Source organism: Eutrigla gurnardus (genome assembly GCF_963514095.1).
Source record: "Eutrigla gurnardus genome assembly, chromosome: 6".
In the NCBI taxonomy this organism is placed as follows: domain Eukaryota; kingdom Metazoa; phylum Chordata; class Actinopteri; order Perciformes; family Triglidae; genus Eutrigla; species Eutrigla gurnardus.
In genome coordinates this window covers 1966028-1990802 of record NC_139920.1, presented here as the reverse complement: position 1 = coordinate 1990802, position 24775 = coordinate 1966028, and the positions used below count along the sequence as shown (strand labels likewise).

At 43.6% G+C, this 24775-nt stretch overlaps 1 protein-coding gene and 2 long non-coding RNA genes across 3 annotated transcripts in view; 2 read left to right on the top strand and 1 right to left on the bottom strand.

The window, feature by feature from the left end:
* The window catches only part of naaladl2 (N-acetylated alpha-linked acidic dipeptidase like 2), a gene marked incomplete at both ends in the record, with an annotated part of 796426 nt that extends 772246 nt beyond the window's left edge, over positions 1-24180 (top strand). Inside the window, one exon of the mRNA XM_084012385.1 lies at positions 23925-24180. Coding sequence (XP_083868511.1) covers positions 23925-24180 — 256 coding nt within the window. The remainder of the gene's footprint in view (positions 1-23924) is intronic.
* Positions 4525-6098, top strand: LOC311014794. The gene is made up of 3 exons (XR_014597294.1): positions 4525-4952; positions 5395-5493; positions 5618-6098. It is a non-coding gene; the product is annotated as an uncharacterized lncRNA (long non-coding RNA).
* LOC311014796 lies at positions 6138-7064 on the bottom strand. The gene is made up of 3 exons (XR_014597296.1): positions 6879-7064; positions 6265-6319; positions 6138-6183 (listed from the first exon to the last, which is right to left on the bottom strand). It is a non-coding gene; the product is annotated as an uncharacterized lncRNA (long non-coding RNA).
* Positions 24181-24775: the final 595 nt, after the last annotated feature.

The window sequence follows — 24775 nt, the reverse complement described above, 5'->3', positions numbered from 1 at the left end:
TCTTTGACAAAGCAAGAGGGATTGCTATCAGAGGGGCAGTTCGTAGGCCGCAGACCCTTCACTATATCTGAAAGTGATGACACTAGGTGCGTTTCCATCAGCTGTTTAGATGCGCATCTAGATGTATCGCATCGGAAAATGATGATGGAAACGGCGTGATTCGCATTAAAATCCCCTGATTCGCACAAAATGAAATACGCTCGCTATGGCCGGGTTTTGGTTGATTCGAATGGGATGGAAACAGCTGTATGCGAATCAAGTGTGACGTAGCGTACTTTCACCCCGACTGCTTCCGGTGTTTGGCCCACCACCACACTCCAAAAGTCCCTCTGACATCTCCATTCCCACTCATAGGGGCGTCGGCAGCGGAGACGGTTCTCTCGCTGGGCCAGGGCATTAATTAAGGCAGCTTGCTGTCTTCTCCTCCTGACAGCCCCTCTAATGGCCAGGACCAACTGCGCCGCAAGATCGAGCACCACTTGAGCGAGTGTAATTAATGACTGAAGTCCTCTCTCCATTGTAAAACATCAAAACACCACATCAAAACACCGGCAGGAAGACGACGGAATGTTTACAGGCTGGTTGCCATGCCAACCCGCGGAAAATCTCGCGTGACTTAGAAAACTTGCGCAAATTTGTAGTTTTCACCAAAGTCCGTTCTTTTGATGGAAACACACATGATTCGAATTTCTTTAAATGCGCATTTCCCAGTAATTCGAATCACTTTGGATGGAAACATGGCTAGTGATACAGGCTCAAACTGGTCGAAAACAGCAGGGTACACCGGTGTAACAACAAAATCGGGGGGCAGCCAGGGTGTGTATCTCAGACCTGAGAGCAGAGATTTTTCTGATAAATATTTAACAAAGTCTTCACAAAGCGAAGTTGATGGCAGGATGGAAGGAACCTCACAGAGATTTACAAGAGAGTTAATAATGTTAAAGAGAACCTGAGGCTTGTGACTGTTTGTGAGGACAAGATTAGATAGATACTTTCTTTTAGCCTCTTTAACAGCTGTCTGATAGTCGGATAAAGAGACCTTTAAGGCCTCTAAGGAGACATGGAGTTTGTCCTTCTTCCACTTTCTCTCAGCACGCCGACATGAGCATCTGAGAGAGCGGGTGGAGTCATCAACCAAGGCTCAGAAAGTGCTTTAGTGCGTCTGGATCTAAGAGGAGCAACAGAATCCAATATATTTTTATATATGGGGCCCTAGTTTCGTAGACCAGGCGCAGTCAGCTTTCAGCGCACCTGCGCCGCGCCGACGGGGTGTGTCCGCCTGGACTTTGCAAGTTTCGTGCACCGCGCAGGCTCGCGCAGGCACACCTCCCGTCTCGCCCACCGGCGCAAGTGGGAAAGAGGGAGGAGAAGAAGGCGTGAGTGGGAGACGAGGAGGAGACGAGGCGTGGACTGGGATTAACACAGCCGATTCAGATCTTCACCAATCAAATGAGCTCCTCTCCTCACCTTTAATGCGTTAGGGGAGGTTCAGTGCAAGTTCCGTCACTTGACAGCCCGATGACAGAAGCAGCGCCGCTGCTCCCACCACGCTCATCACGCGCTGTGCGCGCGTATCATAATAATAACAATGCCGATATTATAAAAAACAGGAGAGAGAGAGGGAGATGTTTTGGTCCAAGAGGCTGAGTTTCCGTTACGCGTGCCATCCGCCTTTGATCTGACGTCAGATGTGACGGGACAATCTATATAGATATAAATTCACGTGTTGATTCAATTAGTTGCATTACATAGTGTTTGTTGTGATTATTTATTGCATTTAAATGTGCCTGGAACTGTGGAAACCTGCCTGTGAGGTCTCGGTGACGTGTGCACACTGCGCGCAGTCAGCCAAACTTCCACTCCGCCAGCTGTGATTCGCCTTGAATGAATGGACTTTATTTACGCCTTGCGCCTTGCACCAAAAGTAGACCAGGTTGGAGCTGGCGAGCTTTCAGCGCAGTCTCGGCGAGGCTTTTTGCCACGAAACTTCCGCTACGCCAAGCTGAATCTGTGACGCCTCCCCCTGCTGCGCCGCCACACCCATCTTGGCGCAGGCGATCCACCAAACTGCCAAACTGACGGTGCGCAAGGCTGCGCGGGTCGCCACCCTGCGCCGCCCTGCGCTGCGCCACGAAACTAGGGCCCATGGAGTTAAAGCTGCTAATACACTCCTCAGCTCTAAGAGCACAGTTTCCGTCTGAGATCATACATTCATTAAAAATAACTGAGAGCTGCGATGCAGTTGAAGGGTGCACACACCTTAGGCCTCGAACAAGGTATTAACCCTTTGATGCACAACATGGGTCAAATGTTTTAATTTTCTATATCTTTGCAATGAATTAATTTCATCATTCAGTATTCCATGTATTCCTCAAATAACTTGTTTTTGATCATCATACATCCTTATTTATTTTTTTTCCTTTCTTACTTTTTAAATAAAAACCCTTTTTGTATCACTACCCTTCTAATGGACAACATGACCCATATCCACTTTCTATGTTATTTCATGTATGGCTGAGTGTTTCTATGATACATCTTTGAAATAAATTAATGTTTATCATTTACTATTCCAAGTATGCAGTAAATATCCTGTTTTTGTTTAGCACAAATCATTTTTATTTTTCCTTTCTTATGTTATGAACAAGCACAGCTTTTGTATTTCTATATCAAGTTTACACACATGGGTCAGAAATGACCCACATGCATTTACTGTGAAAACTATGTGAAACATGTTTGTTTCAGACATTTGACAGCTCAGCACAGCTCCCTTTGCAAATCTAATACATGTAAGTATTGCTTTTCAATTGTTCTTAATTTTTTAATACTTTAAAAAATATTTGATGACAAAGATACTGTACATAATATTTGATTAGGTTTAGGTTACCTTGAGAGTGAGTCAGAAAGTTACAAGTAATTACTATTAGCTAGCTAGCTTACTACTTTGCTAACTTAGCTAACTATGGTAGTTAGCTAACTATGGTATTTAGCTAAGTAGTTAGTGAAGCTAAGGCCAATTTACCCAAATAAAACTGTATGTATGTGTATGTATATTGATGTGCATCTGAAAATGTTATTGTACTTTTGATTTTCTTTATCCAGAGTATGGCTGGCCACAGATTTACTGCTGAGAAGAAGAAAACTTGTTCGGCTGGAAATTTTGAAAAATACAGAGAGTGGAATAGATCAACTGCAATTTGCCTACAGGCCCAAAAGAGGAGTGTAGGACGCCACACTCACTCTGAATAATTTACTTTTTAAACATCTTGAAGGAAGTTGGTGTCATGCCCGGCTTTTATTTATTGACTTCTCCTCTGCTTTTAATACAATCCAGCTGCACATCTTAACACAGAGGCTTTTAGAACATTTTAACCTCAGTAAAAATCTTGTGGGCTGGATTTTAAACTTTCTAACAAACAGGACACAGAGGGTAAGAGTTAATGGGGTCTTATCTGACAAAGTGTGCTCTTCCACTGGCTCACCACAAGGGTGTGTGCTCTCACCCTTGTTATTCATTTTATACACAAATATGTGTCAGAGTATTTTTAAAAATCGCCTCATTTTAAAGTATGCAGATGACTCCGTGATTGATGATTGTTAGCCTGCTCCAGGGAAGTGAACACAATCACGGTCCACTTTACTACTTTGTAAAGTGGTGTGAAGACTCTCATCTACACCTCAATATTTATCTATTTATTTCTATTTATTGAAAATGGTTTTTAAACCTATTTATTGTCCCTTGTATCATCACTTTGTCGTATCTTATCTGCCTTTAATCCTGCTCAGTGAACATCGGAGGTACCCATGTCTGTTTCATGCTGTGTGTTAACCCGTCTCCTGTTTGTCCTGTCATCAATGTTTGTGTGACGCCCTCTCCTGCTACTGCACAACAAATCTACCTACGGGTATTAATAAAGTAAACTGAACTGAACTGAGATGGTTATAGCGATGCTGCAGAAAGAACCAGATGAGGAGGCAATTTGTCCTGATTCAAAGTCTGAAATTTCTGATGGTGATAATGACCCAGAATATTTGCCACAGAGTCAAGCTGGAGTTGCGGGTGTGTCTGGGAATCCAGCTCTCCTACATGAAGAAGACTCCTCTGATGATACAGTAGACTCATCTGATGAGTCCTCTGAAGAGGAAACTCAGACCCAGTCCAATAGATTGAGATGGCAATTTGTGCTCTTGTGATGTGTTCATTTGTTTGGTCACATTTCATCAGTTTACAGTTGTTAAACTACAGATACAGTTCAGTTCAATAGCCGTGTTATCCGTTATTAGAGGTATGTGTATGTGTGACAAAATGACAAATAAACATGTTGCAAATATTAAATACAAGTGTTTGGCCCCACTCGCTGCTAGAGTATTTACTTGAAACAAATTATTATTATAATATTAAAGGGGCCCTATTATGAAAAATCGACTTTTCCATGTTTGTCAACCCTAAAATGGGTCCCTGGGGTGTCAATAAGTCCCCACAGTATCAGAAAAGACTACCATCTCCCTTTTTCACTTTCTCAGTTTGAAAGAAATCCTCCCGATAAACGAACGGTTTGCAGAATGTCCACTAAATGACGTCAGCACCGAATTTTCCTGTGCCTTATATGGGTCATCTCGGCTCATTAGAATCGTTCCACCTGTGTGGTCCCGCCCACATAATCCCATACCTGTTGCTGTCAGTGTGATGTACATACAAACCAGTGAACCAAAATGCCAAAATCAACGGAAAGCGAGTTGGCAGTCCAACTGCTGATATTTACTGGCATCGTCGGAGCATCTACGATGGAAATGTGCGCACACGCGTCCGTAAATGTGTGTTTGTGTGTGCGACGCACTTCACCGACAGGAGCTTTGACAACATGGGTCGCTACAGCTCAGGATATGCCTCTAACCTGAGGCTAAAGTTTGGATCAGTACCGACAGTCCGAGAGCCAACCACAGACACTGAAGCGGTAAGTTTCTAAATATTATGTAATATGCCGTGTTACAGTTTACCGTTGCTTTCTTAGCATTGGTGTGTTAGCATTGGCGTGTTGCGCTAAAGTTAGCATTGGCGTGTTGCGTTAAAAGCTTCCATTGTATTGATATTGAGGACCGTTAACGATACGTAGTACTGCGGGGGCCCAAACCTGTAAAATAACGCTAGACAACAGTTTGCTTGGGAACGTTTTGTAGCTCGAATGCTGCAGCAAGAGCAGCTGATCTGTGTTTGTTTATACACGCCGATGCAAAGACGACGTCACCAAACGTTTGTTTTTGCACCGCTAACGAAGGATTTTACGAGCTATTGGTGCGTCACAACATCAGTTCTAGTGAAATAGTAACGTGTTCCACATTTCAGATGTAGTGGTAAACTCTGTCTGTCTGTCTGTCTGACTGTCTGTCTGCTTACAGAGCAGCAGCTCACATCAGCGTCCCACACCGACCCACCACAGCAGCTACTGTTGGCAGTCACCTGTCTAGGAGGACTACAGGCTCCTTACCCAAGTAAAGGTGTGTAGCCTGACATGTAGCCTACTTTAGATCAGGTTTAACAGCAACTACTAGTAGTTGTGCAGATGTGTATTTCTATTATGTGATACCATGGGTTTCATTCCTCCATACAACTCTGTTACAGCTACTGTGTCCTGCAAGGACTTTGGTGTTGGCACAGCCATGGTTCCAGACCTGTTTCACAACCACTCCAATAAGGAGACCATCAGAGAGAGCTCGCCTGGACCCGGTAGAGGAGGAGGATACTTTGGAGGGCAGCTCTTCCTTGACTTCAGAAGAGCTTGATATGACCCTGCAGAGTCGGCCACAAACAGTTTGCGTTTGTGTTCTGAGATAACTGTGAACTTCAACTGGTGATTCATTTGACAATAAAGTCTTTACAGTAATTGTAAAATGTGTCATGGTTAATATTACTGAAGTAATGGTCAGGAAGACTGCATAATATGTTGCATAGAGGGATTTATTTTTATAAAACACAATTGATAAACAAACAACAGACTGCTGTATTCCTCTTACATGTAAAGCACCATAACCAGCTGTATGTATATTTCATGCGTTTTGGAGAGAGAACATTCAGACAGACGGTTCCAACCAGGATGTCCCACCATGCAAGCCTCTTCCTCCTCATGCAAGCCTCTTCCTCCTCATGCAAGCCTCTTCCTCCACCAGCTGCTGCATCCGTCTTCTTACCTAGTGTGAATCATGATCATCGTCATGTTATGTGAATAATAATCTCAACAGACAACTTGGTGTAACAGACAGTAACATTACCTGTGGTGTCTCCATGCAGCAGACATGTTCGGTGTCTGAAGGCCCACATGGTCACCTAGATGAATATAGTACAGAATTTGAACATTTCAACAACACATCTTGTTAATATGGTAACCTGACTGACTTTGCTGACAAGCTGAGGTGTAAACCTCATGTTTGAATTTTGTAACAGTAAGTTTGGCACGTAATGTTGAGATGGAGCACAATCACGTTTAAAAAACACAGCACACAGCCTATAATTCACAATTCAGCACATAATTCTGGAGGACCACATGATACTGACCAAACCCTGTTGCTTGTATATCTTTATATGTAGAGGATCAAGTTTTTAATCCCGTTAATGTGATGTAAACAAACTGCCCGCATACAGGACGCTGTTTTCAGCGGGTTTTCATCCGTTTAAATATAATGTTGCGTCCCCATTTGGAAAACATGCAACTGTGAACTGCCAACAACACGGCATTACTAACGATATTAATTGTTGCCGAAAATAGCTCACAGACACGTTACTTATAGAGCGAAGAACGCAGCATGAGCGTCATTGTGCTTAGCGCTAGCTACGCTAACACACATCGAGTTACCGTCCAAAACGTTACACAGACATGTTAACTAACCATTCAGAAACGTCCTGCTGCATCCGCGGCGTAGAACTTCTACAGGAGCTGGTCCTGGTTCTGAGTCGGAGTCCGGTCGGAGTTCGGCTGGACCGCTGTTAGTTTGTAGCGTAGAACCACAACCATGGCAACAAGCTGGACGCGGAAAGCAAGGGGCGGAGAGACACAACCACTTCCTCAGTAGGAGCGGGGTCAGGGGTCATCTCATTAGCATAAGGCTACACCCCGACAGAATCACCCATTTGAAAAAGTGGGGTAAAAAAGCTGAAAATGAGGAGTGTGATCCACTCCGAAATACATGTTCCGATTGTTTTTTCCAGTTGAGGAATTCAAAGACCAGGTTTGGAGACATCAATAACTTATATTAACTTGTGGAAAAATAGCATAATAGGGCCCCTTTAAGTCATTTAATTTTAAATCACACTTGGATGAATGGGTCATTATTGACCCATGTGTGTAAATTTGATGTAGTAACATAAAAACGATTTTTGTTCATAAAGTATGAAAGGAAAAATAGAAATAATGATCAGTGGTCATCAAAAGAAGATATTTAAAGAAAACTTGGAATATTCAATCATAAAATAAATTGATTGTTTAGAGCAATTTTGGAATCCATATGTTGTAAAACATTTACCTATCATTGCCACCATCCCTCCTGTTGAGACATGGGTAATTCCATGGCTCAAAATAGCCGCAAATCTATAAAGTTTTTTTTAGGATGGATGGGCTATCAGCTACAAAAATGCAATCTGAACCCTGTCCCTCTGTTGCTGCGCGTTTAGCTTCTACGTCTGCTTTGCGATTTCCTCGTGAAACTGGATCAGTCCCGGTAGTGTGTGCTGCGCGTTTATAGACTGCAACTGCTTTTGGTAGGAGAATAGCATCCAATACAGTTAGTATCAAATCTTTGTGTTGAATAGATTTGCCTATAGATGTTACCATGCTTCTGATTTTCCACTGTTGCAAACATGCAGTGTGGAGAATGTATACTAGCTATCTGTGTAGACTGTGATAGCTTTCCCTTCCCCCAATCTACATGCCTCCGTCAAAGCTACTATCTCTGCTGCCTGTGCTGAGAAATGTGATGGCAAAGGTGAGGATTTCAACACCCTCCCCTGTGTCACCACCACACACTACTGGCATTCGTGCCATCTGGATTTTTCTTGCAGGAACCATCAACAAACATTGTTATGTCTGGATGTGTGAGTGGTGTTTCAGTCAGGTCTGCTCTCAGTAAAACAGTCTCCTCAGTTTTAGCTAAGCAGTCATGTTTATCACCGGTCCTGTTCGTGTGGCAAAAGTGTGGATGGATTCAATGTGTTGCAGCGTTCGATTGTCAAATGTGGCTGCGCCATTAGTATTGTCATACAATTGAGATGCCGTGCTGGTGACATGAAAGCTACTTTGTTTTGCATCAGAAGTACAGAAACCGCATGTGAAACCTTCAATGTCAATGGATGAAACAACACGAACTCTGTACAGCAATAGCTGCTGCCTGCACTGCCTGTAAGCATGGAGGCATAGCTCTGGCTATGGGATCAAGTTTAGAAGAGTAATAAGCTACCGGTCTTAGTTTTTGTCCAAAAGGCTGTGTTAGAACGCTGGTCACGAATCTTTGTCTCGCGTCACATGTTTGGATGAAAGTTTTTTTGTAGTCTGGGAGTGCTAATACTGATGTGCTCACTAAAACCTGTTTTATTTGTTTAAAGGATTGTTCTGCCTCTTGTGTCCAAATAATATTATCTCTGGCTGCCATAGGTTGATCATAGATTACACTCTGCAGTGGTTGTGCTAATTCAACATAATTAGCAATCCATTGCCTGCAAAAACCTGTCATGCCTAAGAATGACATCATTTGCTTTTTTGGTTTTGGTTTTGGAGCTTGCAGAATAGCTTCTTTACGTTTGTCATCGAGATGTTTTCCTTCCTGAGGTATATAAAAACCCAAATACTTCACTGTTTGTTTCCACAACTGGAGTTTGTTTCTACTTGCTTTGTGACCTTGTTCAGCTAAAAACTTCAGCAGTGCTAAAGTGTCTGTTTTACAGTCAGCTTGAGTTTTTGAAGCTATCAGAATATCATCAACATACAATAGAATTTTGGTGGGTTAAATTTAGCTAAATTTGATGACATCGCCTGTGTGCTGTGTATGTGTGTGTGTGTGTGTGACTCAGCATGACCTTTCCGTTGAGATAGTCATGCAGGTGATGATTCTCGGTGCGTCTGAGTCCTCTGCCTCTTGCCCCTCCTCCTCGTCCTCCTCCGGACCTGCAGTCTCTCACCCAATGTCCAGTTTTAGCAAACATCGTTCCTGTCTCTCGATCTGCTCCCCTCTGCGCCCCCGACCCTCCCTCCTTCTCCTCCTCCTCTCCGCCATCCACCCCGCTTTCTCGGTGCACCCTCTCGGTAAAACACATTGCAATCACTCCTCCAATCATCATCATCATCATCATCAAAACAATGTAGTCACTTATCTTCTCCTTCCCCTTGTTTCTGTGTATGTGATGAAGTAAGAGGATTGAATGTCTTACCGCTACGGGTTTTACCCCCTTGTTCTGCGTCCCATGGTGCCCTGGTATTTGCGGAGCGGAGGCTTCTGGCGGTTCGGAGGAGGCCGGAACATGTGCAGGCCTGGGGTGGAGTGGAGGTGGCCGCAGATGAGGCTGATCCGGGTAGGGGGAGGGACAGGCGTCGGACCCAGAGGGACTTCGTCATCATCTCTCCGTTGTTCTCGGCGAGAATAAAGAACAGGACAAAGATTAGAATTTGTCTGTTTGTGTGTTTCTTTTTCTTTTCTCTCCTGCTCTAGTCTAATTTCCTTATCTTCCTGCTCCCAATCTGTTAGTTTCTTCCACATTTAGTCTTCCCCGAAACCCATATTTGGTTTTCCACAGCTTAAGATATTTGACGTTGTCTTTATCTTTTTCCTGCATATACTTTGCATCTCCTGTATACTCACCTTCCATGTTCCGGCCGCAACATGAATGGCTGTTACCCATCTTATTTTATTTATATCTAGTTCACTCTATTCTATTTTATTCTATATAGGTTGTATATATATTCACAAACAAATTTAATTAAAAAAAAAAGAAGAAAAAAAATACACAGAAAAAAAACTAATGTTTGTCTTACCTGAGTGATAGCGCTTTTCCTTTTTTTGTTAACTCAGGCAGCCTGGTGGATCAAAGTAGTTTACGTCGTTCCAAAGACGTTTACTGGCCTCAGACCCAGTACTTTGAGGTAGGGATCAAAGTAGTTCTCGTCGTTCCAAAGACGTCCCTTTACTGTCCTGTAGGTGTTTGTTTGATCTCGGATTTTTTACTGACTTAGCAAGACTCCCTCCTAATCAAAACTACCCGATAGGAGAATCCCTCCTCTCTTTTTTTTTTTGTAACTGGTCAACACAGTTCTCTGTGTCTTGCTAAATGAGTAGAAAACCTTTTCACCCGATTTGGTAAAACCCTTTCTCGGCAAGTTGAGAATCCTGGATAGCTTCACTTTGCTTTTCGGGCCTTAGCCCCCGGACTTTAAACCGAGCAATCCTAGACAGCTTTGCGGCGCTTTTCGGGCCTCCCACCCCCACAACGCTTTTTCGGACCTAAGCCCCCGGACTTTAAACCTAGCTGCTCTACTACTGGTTCCAAACGCAGTCTTCGAGATCCTAGATCTCGGTAGTTTTACTAAATGGTGAAAACAACCCTCACTCAGGAATTTTTATGTTGACCTAATTTCCTTTTGATGCCTTCGTTCAGACCCCGTCACTGCTCTCCTCTCCTGCCGGGCCCGCCTTGCAAGGTGTTCAGGTCCGGTAGTTGGAGAAGAGAAACAGATATTGAGCCCCACGTTGGGCGCCAAAATGTTAAAAGAATTTGTCCGTAATTGAATAAATTCACCCAAGGAGGAGATCAGAGACATAAGTAAAGTCGACGTCTGACTTTAATCTTGTACAAGAGCAGCAGTTACAATGCAACAACGTGTGAGGATGCTACAGAGAAAGTGCTCCAATCACTGTTGTGACTTGAGTCTTTTAAAGGCACAGGCGATAATGCGTGATTGACAGTTAATCTTCATGCAGAACAAGACATCATGACTACCAGGCCTCTGATAACATTTAGGTCAGCAATGAGGATACTAAAGTAATAAACAGTTCAACACATAAAGCTGTAACCTGAACAAAGAAAACTTTAAGACATGAGGTTATACAAAATTCTTATAACATTGATTTCAAAAGATAGAACAAAGAAAATCTCAGCCAACATGATATAACCTGGGAAATGAATGTGGGTCATTTTTGACCCGTTGTGCATTAGAAGAGGTGTGCATATGTTGTGCATCAAAGGGTTAAAACAGTAAATAAAACAGGCAAATGGTCCGAAATACACGATGCACAAATCTCGTTTACACAAACTGATGGACCAAATGATAAAAGCAGAAGCGGTCCTAATACTGAGCCTTGAGGGACACCCGTGTCCAGAGAACAGGTTCTGGACATAGAGCCATTCCATGTGACCTGAAAGGTGCGATTTGTCAGGTATGATGTAAACCAGGCGAGAGCAGAGTCTGTTATGCCAAGTTCAGCCAGGGTGGAGAGGAGGATTTGGTGGTTGACTGTGTCGAATGCAGCAGATAGGTTGAGGAGAATGAGAACGGAGGAGTGGGATGAGGCTCTGGCATCTCGCAGGGACTCAGTCACTGTGAGGAGGGCCGTCTCAGTGGAGTGAGCAGTCCTGAATCCTGATTGATTAGGGTCAAGGAGGTTGTTCTGCGAGAGATAGGATGACAGTTGGTTGTAGGCGGCACGTTCCAAGGTTTGAGAGAGGAATGAAAGAAGAGATACAGGTCTGTAGCTTTGGATGTCAGCAGCATCTAGGGTGGGTTTTTTAAGGAGGGGCTTCACTGTAGCAGTCTTAAAAGCCGCTAGAATGACACCTGAGGTGAGGGAGGAGTTGATCAGGGTGGTGAGGAATGGCAAGATGTCGTGTGAGATGTTTTGGAGAATAGAGGAGGGAATCGGGTCAAGGGAGCAGGTGGTGGCACGGTTAGATGTAACAAGTGCGTGAACGTCTTCAGAGGTGAGGGGGCTAAAGCTGGTAAGGCCATCAGAGTTTAGAGTTGGGGGAGATGTTTTCTGGGAGGGAATAGGCGTGAATGAGGAGCTGATGTCATTTACTTTCTTGGTAAAGTAAGTAGCAAAGTCATCAGCAGTAAGGGAGGAAGCAGGGGTAGGAGGGAGGAGAACATCCTGGGGTTGGAGGCGGAAGAGTTTATCTTTGCCAGGTAGAAGGCAGATTTAGCTGCCGAAACAGTCAGAGAGGAGGTGGTGGTAGTAAACAAGGTCCTTGTGCTGGCCCGATTTCTTCCATTTTCTCTCTGACGCTCGCAACAATGATCTGTTGGTTCGCAGAGGTTCAGACAGCCAGGGAGGGGAGGGAGATGATCGCGCAGGTTGTGAGATGGGGGGACAGAGAGTGTCCAAAGAAGAGGACAGTGAGGACATCAGGATGGAGGAGGCTTCCTCAATAGGCATTAAGGAGAACTGTTCTGTGGATGGTAGTGAGGAAAGAACAGTTGAGGAGAGAGCGGAGGGAGTGAGGGATTTCAGGTTGCGGCGGCTGGTGACAGTTCGAGGCGTAGAGGGGAGGGATGTGATGGGCTTCATGGGGAGAGAGAAAGTAACAAAATGGTGGTCGGACACGGTGAGCGGGGTAACAGAGAGTGCCGAGATGCCACAGGATCTTGTGAAGACAAGGTTAAGTTGGTTCCCGCCCGTGAGTGGGTGGAGAGGGGGAGAGTGTGAGGTCAAATGTGGAGAAGAATTCAACGAATTCAGAGGAGTGCAGCTTTCCCGGGTGGATGTTGAAGTCACAGAGGACGACGAATGGTGTGCCATCATCAGGGGAGCAGCTAAGGAGGGCATCCATCTCATCTAATAAGTCACCGAGAGGACCGGGTGGGCGACAGATCACTATGATGTTGAGCTTGAAAGGAAGGGTGACAGAGACGGTGTGGAATTCAAGTGCAGATCGGGGTAGGTGGTCCAGAGGAAGGACCTGGTAGGACCACCTGGGTGAGATGAGGAGCCCAGTTCCTCCTCCTCGCCCTGTTCGTCTTGGGGAGTGTGAAAACGGCGGTTGAAAGGGCAGCTGGAGTGGCAGTGTTTTCTGGGGTGATCCAGGTATCCGTAAGGGCCAGAGACATACGCTGAAATGATGTCCGCCTTCTTGACTGCAGACTGGCAGTTCCACAGCCCCCCTAGTACTTCAAGTTCCTTACCGGTGGAGAATGGTGGGTAGCAGAGATTGGATGGGTTACAGCCTCGAGCGAAGGGTGTCTGGTAAAATCTTCTCCAGTGTGATGTCCTGACTGGGATAAGACACATGGCTGCGATGGGAGGGGGTTGAGATGTTATGCCTACCTCAATGGACTTCCTCGATGGACTCCCACAGATAGACTCCCTTGTCTTCGTTCTGCTGTCCTGACACTGCAGCTGACGCTGTAGTGACAGCCTTTTAAGTGCTCAGTTTACCTCATGCACTGACTGTGACCCCTCCCTCCAATCAAGTCTATTGACTACAGCTGAGCTGGCTGAAACTAGCTAATTGTCCACTCAGTATAGACAGCTTCACAAGATTTTAAACAACAAGCTATCAACACAAGACTAAATGTTACAACTAGCTTTACACACAGAATGCCTAAACCCAAATCTACAATTAGTTTCTAACTTACCAACAAGAGACAAAGCAGCTTCTTTCCTTTCTCCAGTCAAAATTAAAGCAGAGACATCCCGGCAACAAAAACAGAGAAAAAGAGCAGTAGCAAATAATATACTGAGCAAGCGAATCAGGCGTGGTTAGGTCAGGAGTGCTGTTGGCTTCTAGAAAAGGACCTACTGCCAGGGTCAGGGCCCCTTGGTTTGAAGCAACCTCAGTATTAGATGTATTAGAAAGTCCGTATCAGGTGGTTGGTCTTAGAAAGTAAGGCGTAAAACTACCCATATATATATATATATATATATATATATATATGTATATATATATATATATATGTATATATCACCATTATACTCACCATTTGTAAATATATGTTAAAAACTCCCATTGTTTTTTTAAACACTTTATTGCATTCATACAGAAACAGAGATCAATACAGAAAGTACATTGCAAACATTACATTACATTACATTTAGGTCATTTAGCAGACGCTTTTGTCCAAAGCGACTTACAATAAGTACATTTGTCAAAAGAAGGAAACAAGGAAACCACAACGAATCATTGCCGATAAAGTAAGAGCTAAAAATAGAACAAGTGTTAGGTCCTCATCTGAGTAAACTAGTAGTTCAAGAGCAACAGTGCTACGATCAGAGTGCTATAGGTCAGTGTCATCGTCTTGAATTGGATGCGTGCTGCAACAGGGAGCCAGTGAAGGTCACGGAGGAGGGGGGTCACATGGGAGAATTTGGGTAGATTGAAGATAAGACGTGCTGCAGCGTTCTGGATACGCTGCAATGGTTTAATCGCAGAGGCTGGGAGTCCGGCCAGGAGAGAGTTGCAGTAGTCAAGGCGGGAGATGACCAGTGCTTGGACCAAGAGTTGCGTTGCATCCTTTGTGAGGAGGGTCCGAATCCTGCGGATGTTGTAGAGGGCAAATCTGCAGGATCGGGCCACAGCAGTGATGTTGGGGGTGCAGGATAGTTGGTCATCGAGGATTACACCCAGGTTCCTCGCAGTTGACGACGGCAATACTGTGATGCCCTCGACAGTGACCGACAGGTCCATGCGAGGGCAGTCTTTCCCTGGGATGAAGAGGAGTTCGGTTTTATTCAGGTTAAGCTTGAGGTGATGTGCAGTTGTCCAGACAGAGATGTCAGCCAGACAGTCCGAGATGCGAGTTGCAATGTGGGTGTCAGAGGACGGGGGAAAAGAGAGGAACAGCTGGGTGTCATCTGCGTAGCAATGGTAGGAGAATCCATGCGATGTGATAACAGAACCTAGTGATCTGGTGTATAGTGAGAACAGAAGCGGTCCTAATACTGAGCCTTGAGGGACACCCGTGTCCAGAGAACAGGGTTTGGACATAGAGCCATTCCATGTGACCTGAAAGGTGCGATTTGTCAGGTATGATGTAAACCAGGCGAGAGCAGAGTCAGTTATGCCAAGTTCAGCCAGAGTGGAGAGGAGGATTTGGTGATTGACTGTGTCGAACGCAGCAGATAGGTCGAGGAGAACGAGAACGGAGGAGTGGGACGAGGCTCTGGCGTCTCGCAGGGACTCGGTCACTGTGAGAAGGGCCGTCTCAGTGGAGTGAGCAGTCCTGAATCCTGATTGATTAGGGTCTAGGAGGTTGTTCAGCGAGAGATAGGTTGACAGTTGGTTGTAGGCGGCACGTTCCAAGGTTTTAGAGAGGAATGAAAGAAGAGATACAGGTCTGTAGCTTTGGATGTCAGTAGCGTCTAGGGTGGGTTTTTTAAGGAGAGGCTTCACGGTAGCTGTCTTAAAATCCGCTGGAATGACACCTGCGGATTTTAAGACAGCTACCGCAAACAGCATTAACCATGACCCCCCCCCCCCCCGCCTTGAGACAGTAAACTACAAAATAATAGTAATAGTAGTGGTAGTGTTAAGTATTGCATTCAATAAAATAAAATTAATAAAGTTAGTGAATAAGGAAAGAAAATAAATATGTAAATTAAGTCTTATAAGTGTCACATCAAGTATTGTCAACGCCAAAAGGTCTATTTTGTAAAAAGTAATGAAGTCTCCCCAGCATCTGTCAAAAAGAGATGGCTTCTTCTTGTGGTTAAACATAATCTTTTCTGAAGGTAAGTACGATGACAACACTTTAAGCCACAGGGATACCCCAGGGGGCCCCTCATCTTTCCAGCGAATGGCTATGCATTTGTTAGCCGCTATAAGGCCTAGCCTGACAAAGCGTGTATGGCCCCTCAGCTCAATTGGCAAAACTGAGCAGTCCCCCAGCAGTATCAGTCTCGGGTTGGTTGGGATCTCCACTCCCACTACTTTTGTAATGATGTCAAGAACAGATGGCCAATAACGCTCCAGACACTTACATGTCCAAAACACGTGTATAAGAGATCCTGTTTCAGCTTTACATTTACATTTACATTTAGGTCATTTAGCAGACGCTTTTGTCCAAAGCGACTTACAATAAGTACATTTGTCAAAAGAAGGAAACAAAGAAACCACGACGTATCATTGCCGATGCAGTAAGAGCTAAAAATAGAACAAGTGCTAGGTCCTCATCTGAGTAAAGTAGTACTTCAAGAGTAACAGTGCTACGATCCGAGTTTTTTTTTTTTTTTTTTTTTTTTTTTTGCGGGGGGGGGGGGGGGGGGTCGAGGGAGGGTGTTAGTGGGTCATGCTATGTAGAGTCGAGGTGAAGTCTGAACAGGTGAGTCTTGAGCCTTTTTCGGAAGATGGCAAATGACTCTGCTGTCCTGACATTAGTCGGGAGTTCGTTCCACCACTGAGGCACCAGAACAGAGAAGAGTCTGGACTTTGCTGAGCGACATTTGTTTGATTTCAGCGATGGTGGTACCAGCCGGCCAGCTGAAGTAGAGGAGCGGAGTGCTCGCTTCGGGGCATGAGGTTTGACCAGTGTTTGAAGGTAGGCAGGTGCCGTTCCATTGATGGCCCTGAAGGCCAGTGTCATCGTCTTGAATTGGATGCGTGCTGCAACAGGGAGCCAGTGGAGGTCACGGAGGAGGGGGGTCACGTGGGAGAATTTGGGTAGATTGAAGATAAGGCGTGCTGCAGCGTTCTGGATACGCTGCAATGGTTTAATCGCATAGGCCGGGAGTCCGGCCAGGAGAGAGTTGCAGTAGTCAAGGCGGGAGATGACCAGTGCTTGGACCAAGAGCTGCGTTGCATCCTTTGTGAGGAAGGTCCGAATCCTGCGGATATTGTAGAGGGCAAATCTGCAGGATCGGGCCACAGCAGTGATGTTGGGGGTGCAGCTTTACACCTAGGGCAGTGATCTGGGTAACTACAACTTATCTTATGGAGGTGTTCAGGAGTATAATAGTATAAGGTTGAACTGTAATGATTTGTGTCAACTGTTATAAGAGAATGATTGAGAGCTACCACAAATCAAATTCCAATCATCGTCCTCGAAATCCTCACCAATGTCCATTTCCCATTTAACCCTTGCACTAAGAGCTTTATTTTCTATAAGGGACATGAGTCTTTCGATAGGCAAAGGACAGAAAGCCTTTAAGATATTGTTTTTCCTGTATCATGATGTCTATCTGAAAATCTTCCAATGGAACAAGTTCCCCTACCTGCTGCACCCTGATATCGTTCCTGACTTGCAAACATTTTAAAAAGTGATTTGAAGGAAGGCCGCAGTTGGTTTTCAGTTGTTCAAAGGACTTCAGATGATCTAGCCCAAATAGGTGCCCAAACGTACATATACCTCTGTTATACCAGTCCTTTGTAATCCCGTCTCTCAATGACCCAGGTAGAGTAGGATTAAAATGAAATGGAGTGGCTCTATATATTTTCCGGACACTTTGAAACTTCATTCTAGTATCGTGCCATATTTTGGTCATGTTTTATTATTGGATTTGTTACCATTTTTAGACTTTAGTAAGAGGGATTAAACGGAATACTTGACATCACTTCAGTTGTATGGGATTGTTCAATTTGTTTCCATGCTGGAGGGTGTTCACATTTTTTGATCCAAGTCCAGATAGTTTTGGATTGGGCAGCCATATAGTATAACTGAAAATCAGTTAATCCCACCCTAATCCCACCCTGATCAGGGGGACGACAGAGTGTTTTTAACTTTACTCTTGGAGCCTTCCCGTTCCACAGACATCTAGAAATCTGGCTTTCCAATTTTTTAAAGAAAGATTTCAGAATTGGTGTTGGGAGTGTTTGAAATAGATAGAGAAATTTTGGAAGGACATTCATTTTTATGCTGTTTACCCGTCCAATTAGGGATAGAGGTAAGGACTTTAACCTTTCCAGGTCCACTTATACTTTTTTAAGCAGGGGATTGTAATTGAGAGGAAAGACACGGTCTAATTGGTTGGGTATCTACACACCCAGATAAAAAATCTTATGGGGTTCCCATCGAAATAGGATGTTTCTTCTTGGGAGTTGGTGGGCAGCCTTATTGAGAGGTAATATACTTTTATTTAAGTTTATTTTGTAGCCAGACACGGCCATATTCTTCTAAAACACTACTGAGGGCGGGAAGTGATGATGCTGCGTTGGTCAGGTACAGCAAGATATCATCTGCATACAAAGAGATGACATGCTTTTCCTGCTTGACCACGACGCCCTCAATAGTAGAGTGTGCTCTTATAGCAATTGCGAGGGGCTCAATAGCCAGAGCAAAAAGCAGAGGGGACAAGGGACAGCCCTGGCATGTACCTCGTGACAAGGGGAAAAGAGACGATATATAAGCATTTGTCTGAATCATTGCTGATGGATTTGAGTATTCGGATCATTTGTAATACATTTGGAGCAAAGTCAATTTTTTCCAAGACTGCGAAAAGGAACGGCCACTCCAGGCGATCAAATGCCTTTTCAGCGTCTAAGGAAAGGGCAACTACAGGAGTATTTAAGTCTTTAGCACAGTGAATTATATTTAGAAATCTACAAATGTTGTCCAAGGAAAAGCGATTTTTAATTAAACTGGTCTGATCCTTATTTATAAGACTAGGTAATACATTTTCCAATCTCGAGGCTATAACCTTGGTAAATATCTTATACTCAGATGATAGGGGGGAAATGGGTCGCTAGGATCTGCACAATTTTGGGTCCTTGCCTGGCTTCGGCAGGACTATGACCAGGGCCTGTTCTAATGTTTTGGGTAGATGGTTAATCTCAATTGCATGTCTGAGCATGCCCATCAGCGGTGTAATAAGATCAGATGCAAACACTTTGTAAAAGTCCATGGGGAAGCCATCTGGCCCTGGTGATTTTCCACCTGAAAGCTTTCCTATTGCACTCAGAACTTCCTGATTAGTGATCCCTACCTCCAGATCATCCCGTAACCCATCAGCAACCCCCGGCACTGCAATTCCCTCCAAAAAAGTATACATTTTACAACTATCCACACCCTGAGAGGAGTATAAATCCACGTAGAAGTCCCTAAAGACCTCATTAATTAGTTTAGGTTCATGGACCAAAGTGGCACCGGCCTTGGTCTTAATTGAGGGGATACATCTTGACCTATCCTCTTTCGAGATCTGCCAGGCTAACAGTTTCCCGCTTTTGTCCCCATGTTCGTAGTATTGTCGTCTAGTTCTGGCCATAAAATTTTCAACTACGTGTGTTGTTAGCATGTCATACTCAATCCTTTTGTTATTTAGAGTGTTGAAGGTCTCCTCATTTTGATTCTGAAAATGTTCCCTCTCAAGACCCTTATTCTCTGATTCAAGTGTCTTGGTTTAGATGCTGCTTCTTTTTCCATGATGCATAGCTTATAGTCTCACACCGCAAGTAACCTTAAAGGGATAGTTCGGAATTTTGGACATCAGACCTATTTTCCAAGTCAGCCGGTGTGTTTGAGACGTCTGGAGATGTTTTCAAGAAATTTAATTCAGTTCTTCTAGTTGCCGAGTTTGCTTGTGCTATGGCTAGCACAAGTCAATCGTTCTAGCTAGCATGGCATTAAAAACACTCATACCGACTCCACAGTGCACCCGAGGCAAATCAATTGTAACGGCAGACTATCGATGTACATATCTGTGTTGATAGAATGTTTGAAATAAAACCAACCTTTTTTTTTAAGGATTTATGTCTCAGCAGCCGCAGCAGCATGTCATACTTCCTAGTAGGCTATGGCTGAACGTTGGACTGATATCACCTAGCACTTATAAGTTACCGGTTCTATAATAGTTTTTTTACCTGCTGTCATTGCTACAGACGCAGAGTAGCCTGCAGTGCTAGTTTCTTCAATCTCACAGAAATGGACACTTTTGGAGAATATACTGAAACTTTTGAAGACTCTGATGAGGAGTTTTTTTCCACCCAAACCCAACCGTACCTGTACGAACCTGAATATACAGAGGAAGAATTGCGCGAGAGGGATGCTCAAAGGGCAGAATGTGAACGAGCGTCTGTGGAGACCGAGATAGCCCCCGCTGGAGCTGAGAACCGGGACCGAACAAACAGAGACTGGTGGTGCCAGGAGGGAATTTCCCGCAACGTGTCCGAGAGTTTACGGTTTTCCGGACGGAGCAGAGGTTCGGGTTCGCGGTGCGTAATTGTGGGTTCGCGTGGCCGTGGGCTGGCCGGTGTTTGTGTGAGCTCCAAGGGCTTTTCAGACAGCTCTGGGGGCATAAGTGCCGACAAATCGGCGATGTTCAGGTGTGTATTTACCGGCTGGATTCCGAGCAGCCATCTTAGAGTTTTGAGTCCGACGGAGCAAAGTAAAATTCCGCTGCTGCTGAGAAACTAGTCCCTCAAAAATTGGATGATTCATGCGATGCAAGGTTAGTTTTGTTTCAAATATCATTCTATCAACACATCGTACATCGACAGTCTAGTGTTTTAATTGATTTGCCTCGGGTGCACTGTGGAGTCAGTATGAGTGTTTTTAATGCCATGCTAGCTAGAACGATTGACTTGCGCTAGCCATAGCACAAGCAAACTCGGCAACTAGAAGAACTGAATGAAATTTCTTGAAAACGTCTCCAGACGTCTCGAACACACCAGCTGACTTGGAAATAGGTCTTATGTCCAAAATTCCAAACTATCCCTTTAAGGATTCCCACACAATGGACGGTGAGGCAGTCCCGTTATTAGTGCTAAGAAAGCTGTCAGTATTATTCTTGATTCGTTTGACATAATCTGTCATTGAGTAGGTGTTTGGGAAATCGCCATAGTCTTAAACTCGTTGAGGTGTTCTTATGAGCTATATGGATCATAAGAGGTGCGTGGTCTGAATAAGTCATAGCTAGGTATTCGCATGAATCTACGAGGTGGATTCTAGCGTAACTATTATGAGCATGTGAATAGAATGATTACTCACGTAGTCTTTTCTGCATTTCCCTCCAAATATCTACCAGTTTGAGGTCAGCCATTTCTTTCTTAAGTGCCTTGGCTGCTTGGGTTAGAGTTTGTGTGTTTTTGACAGTTATGCGGTCAAGCCAGCACGTCGGGGTGGTGATTCTTCAGGTAGTTTTCCGCGGACTGCGGGCAGCTGAATGTACGTCTCCCCTCCGGAAGGTCCAGGCTCAGCAGTCTGAAGGATATGTTCCTGTCGTGGAGTTTCTTTTTGAGCGGAGCAAATGCTTTCCTCTTTTTATATAGCATTGTCTCGGAAGATCATGATTTTGGAATTGCCGTAGAGAAAGTGATTCTTTTTTCCCACACTGCATTGAGGATTTTCACCGTGTCTGAGAAGTGGAGGAGCCGGATCACAATGGCCACCTTCACCTGGGCATCGCTGGAGCATCGGTGAGCGCAATTTATATATCGTTAGCCTAATAGCATAATTGCCTAAGTCATATTTGAACGTTTTCGGAAAAAGAGAAAAAACACAATTTCTAGCAAGCAGATTGGTATTTTTTATTGATAATGTAACAGCAAGTTCAACCAGACCTGTGAACAAGTTTGAAAAAAAAAAAAAGACACAACATCAACTCCATAACAAATAAAAGTGACTTAGGCAGAATATGTCATGACTTAGGCATTTTTTTCTCTTACAGTATATGTATATAATGATAACATAACCAAGTCTAACCTTATCTAAGGTGTTTTAAAGTATAATCTTAACAAAGTTGTTTTAAAGTTTAACCTTGCCTAAGTTGTTTTAACCTTAACTAAGTTGTTTTCACCTTAACTAAGTTCTTTTAACCTTAACTAAGTTGTTTTAACCTCAACTAGGTTTTTTTTACACTCACCTAAGTTGATGATTGATGATTAAATCAAATAATGCAGCCACATTCTTAAAGTGAAAAAGACTTAGACTTGAAAAAGACCATATTACCAAGAATACTTCTTGTATTTCTTGTCAAAACACTTAAAATCAACACTTCAAATTAAGCTTTGCTAGCATAAGCTAGCTCTTACACTACATCATATCTTGTTGCAGAATTGTGATTAAAAGTTTAAACACACAGTTCCTAATCTCCTTGATTGACTGAGAGTACATTTACTGTCTAGAAAGTTGAAGGAATAAACCAGCTTACCAAATGAATTGAAGAGAAGATCTAATGCTTCACTTCTGTTAAACTTTCTTATGCGATCAGCCATGTTTGTTTATACCGGCAAACATGCCTAAGTCAAAAAGATGACTTGGGCAGATAGTGATTTTGGACTCTAAAAAGTGTTCTGATAGGTTGAGGACATAGCCAATAAGGCAAGGTGATGCAGCAGTGGTAGGAGAGGAAGGTTAGGCAGATATCTCAATTTGGCCAAAAAATGACTTAGGCAATTATGCTATTAGGCTAACGATATGATGATCTTCATCCAAGCCCACCACTTTTGGAAGCTAGTTTTATAGGAAAGCAATTGGGTTGTTCCCTTCCACTCCCTCTGGGAAGCCCACGAGTCTCAGATCCTGTCTCCTTTCACGGTCATCTAGCTTGTCTTTTAAACTGGTTATCTCCTCGTCTATCATTTTCTTGTAATCAGCAAGGTCCTGGTGCAGGAAGGTTAAGCTTTCTTTGTGATTAGCATGGTCCTCTTCAAGGGGTTTGACACGGTGACCCAGTGCTCCTGTGTCATTAACAAGTTTTTCCACCGAGTCAGAAAGTGTGGTCAGTTTTTGGTCCAGCAGAACTTGGATTCTGTTGAACGCTTTGTCCATTTCACTAACAAACCACAGCGGCGGTGAGGTAGCAGCCTGGTCATCACCGTGGTTAGCATTAGCATCAGCTGAGGTTTTGCTCGCACAATTGTCGGTATCCTTGAGTGTTGGATCTTTTCTGGGGCCCATTTCAATCTTTAGAGTTGTAGCCAATGTGAGTGTCATGAACTAGACACAAGAAGGCAAGGGACCCAATTGCACGATTCAGCGGTTAAATGTTAAAAAAAAGCAGGGTTTATTTCGAGCAGGGTTCGGTACACGGGCAAGCAGTCAGACAGGCAGAGGTATCCAGTGAGCGTTAGGCAAAAGGCAAGGTCAAAAACAAGCAAGGTTCAAAAACACTAGTAAGCTCTGATTTATCTATGAACAAAAGGCTGGGACGCGATCTGAGGTGAATCAACGAACTGGCGACGAGACAAGACACAAAGGGGGAATATATGCAGGGTTGATTGGGAGTGATGAGACAGGTGAGGGAGGCACAATCAGGGATCAGGTGCACACAGACAAGGAGGAGGCGGGGCAGACAGGAACCTGAAACAGAGACAGAAGTGAGTGATCACAAAACACAGGAAGACAAGACATGAAATAAGAAAATAAAATACTAAACCCAGGGGACATGACAGTGAGCAAGCAAAATCAGTTGTTTCCGCCTTGGAATAGGGTTACGAGTTAAGGGTTTGCACGGAGCTGATTTCACCACGTGTCTCTCCTAAGCCGCCATAACCGGCCTCTCCGTACAATGTTGTGGGAATGGAAAGATAAATGACAGGTGTATATGCATCAGAATGTGAAGCCTCTACAAATAGAGATGTGCTGATACCTCTTTTTATCAGTACAGTAAATATTTAAATTTCAATACTTGCCGATACAGAGTACTGCTACTTAATAATACCATTACAGTTCTAACAATAACTTTGAAAACATTCAACTTTGTGTTTTCCTGATACAAACAGAGCAGAGTTTGCAGTAGGGATATTAATCATTAACTGTTGAACCTGCTGTGAAGACGTCAACAGCTGAAAAAACTGATCTGTTTTGGGAAATGTTGGTTATGTCAGAATGTATTGGGAAAGGTGTTTCCATATCCCATGATAGCACATCAACTCAATAGCCGAAACAATCTCCAGTGAGCTTAATTTTTTTCAATTGAGGATTTTTTTTTCAAGGTTTTGTAATGCCATACTTATATATACTCAATATACACATCAAAAATATTTGACTGGAAACATGACATACTTATTTTTCTTTCTCTCTCTATAGGAATCTGTTATACAGCCTTCCAGGGAAGACTCCTCAGTTTTCCATCCTCAGGTTCTCAGACGAAGCTGTCCTGCATTGCAATGTCACCAGCAGAGCAGTCAAACACAATTCTGCAGAAAAGGAAGTGCTTTGCCACAGCACCATGAACCAGTCTCTGTCTCTCATCCTTAGGGCCATCCGGTCAGCTGAGAGGCTGGTGTGTTTTGGCTTGGACTTGTTTGAAATTACTCAAATGACACAATATGATCTTGGCTGATCCAGACTCACCACAGAGCTACAATGCACTCAAGAGCAAAAACTGCCAAAGATCAAAAGTTTAAATACATTGAAAATATTAAAACACAATTAATCCTCTTCTAAAACCTCATCTTACTCGTCATACTACACTCCTGGATATATTGAGTCAGAGAATTAAAATTTGTGATACTAAGGAAAGTGCAAATTCTGTCTCTACAGGTTAGATAACCTTTGCACGTGTTTACACTTAATTAATTTCACTTTGTGATGCTTTGTGTTTTCATATTATATTTACCCATAAAGGAGCATGTAGTGGTTATTCTCATAATTGAGCCCAGTCTGCCTATTCTTTGCACTCTCCACCAACATTGTAGAGATACACGAAACATAACCATACGGCAAAACCAAGTAAGGATATCTTGTTATCCATAAGGGTCTTGTTGAGAAATAAGGCAACCAACAACACCCTTTAGCAGTTCTTAATCACTGCAAGACATCGCATCTTATGGCCTTTCATTTAACCTAAAGAGCAATAACTCAACAACAGAGCATATCCATCCAATGCATCAAATGCTTAAAGCAATAGAAATAAAAAAATATTAATAAGTTTAATT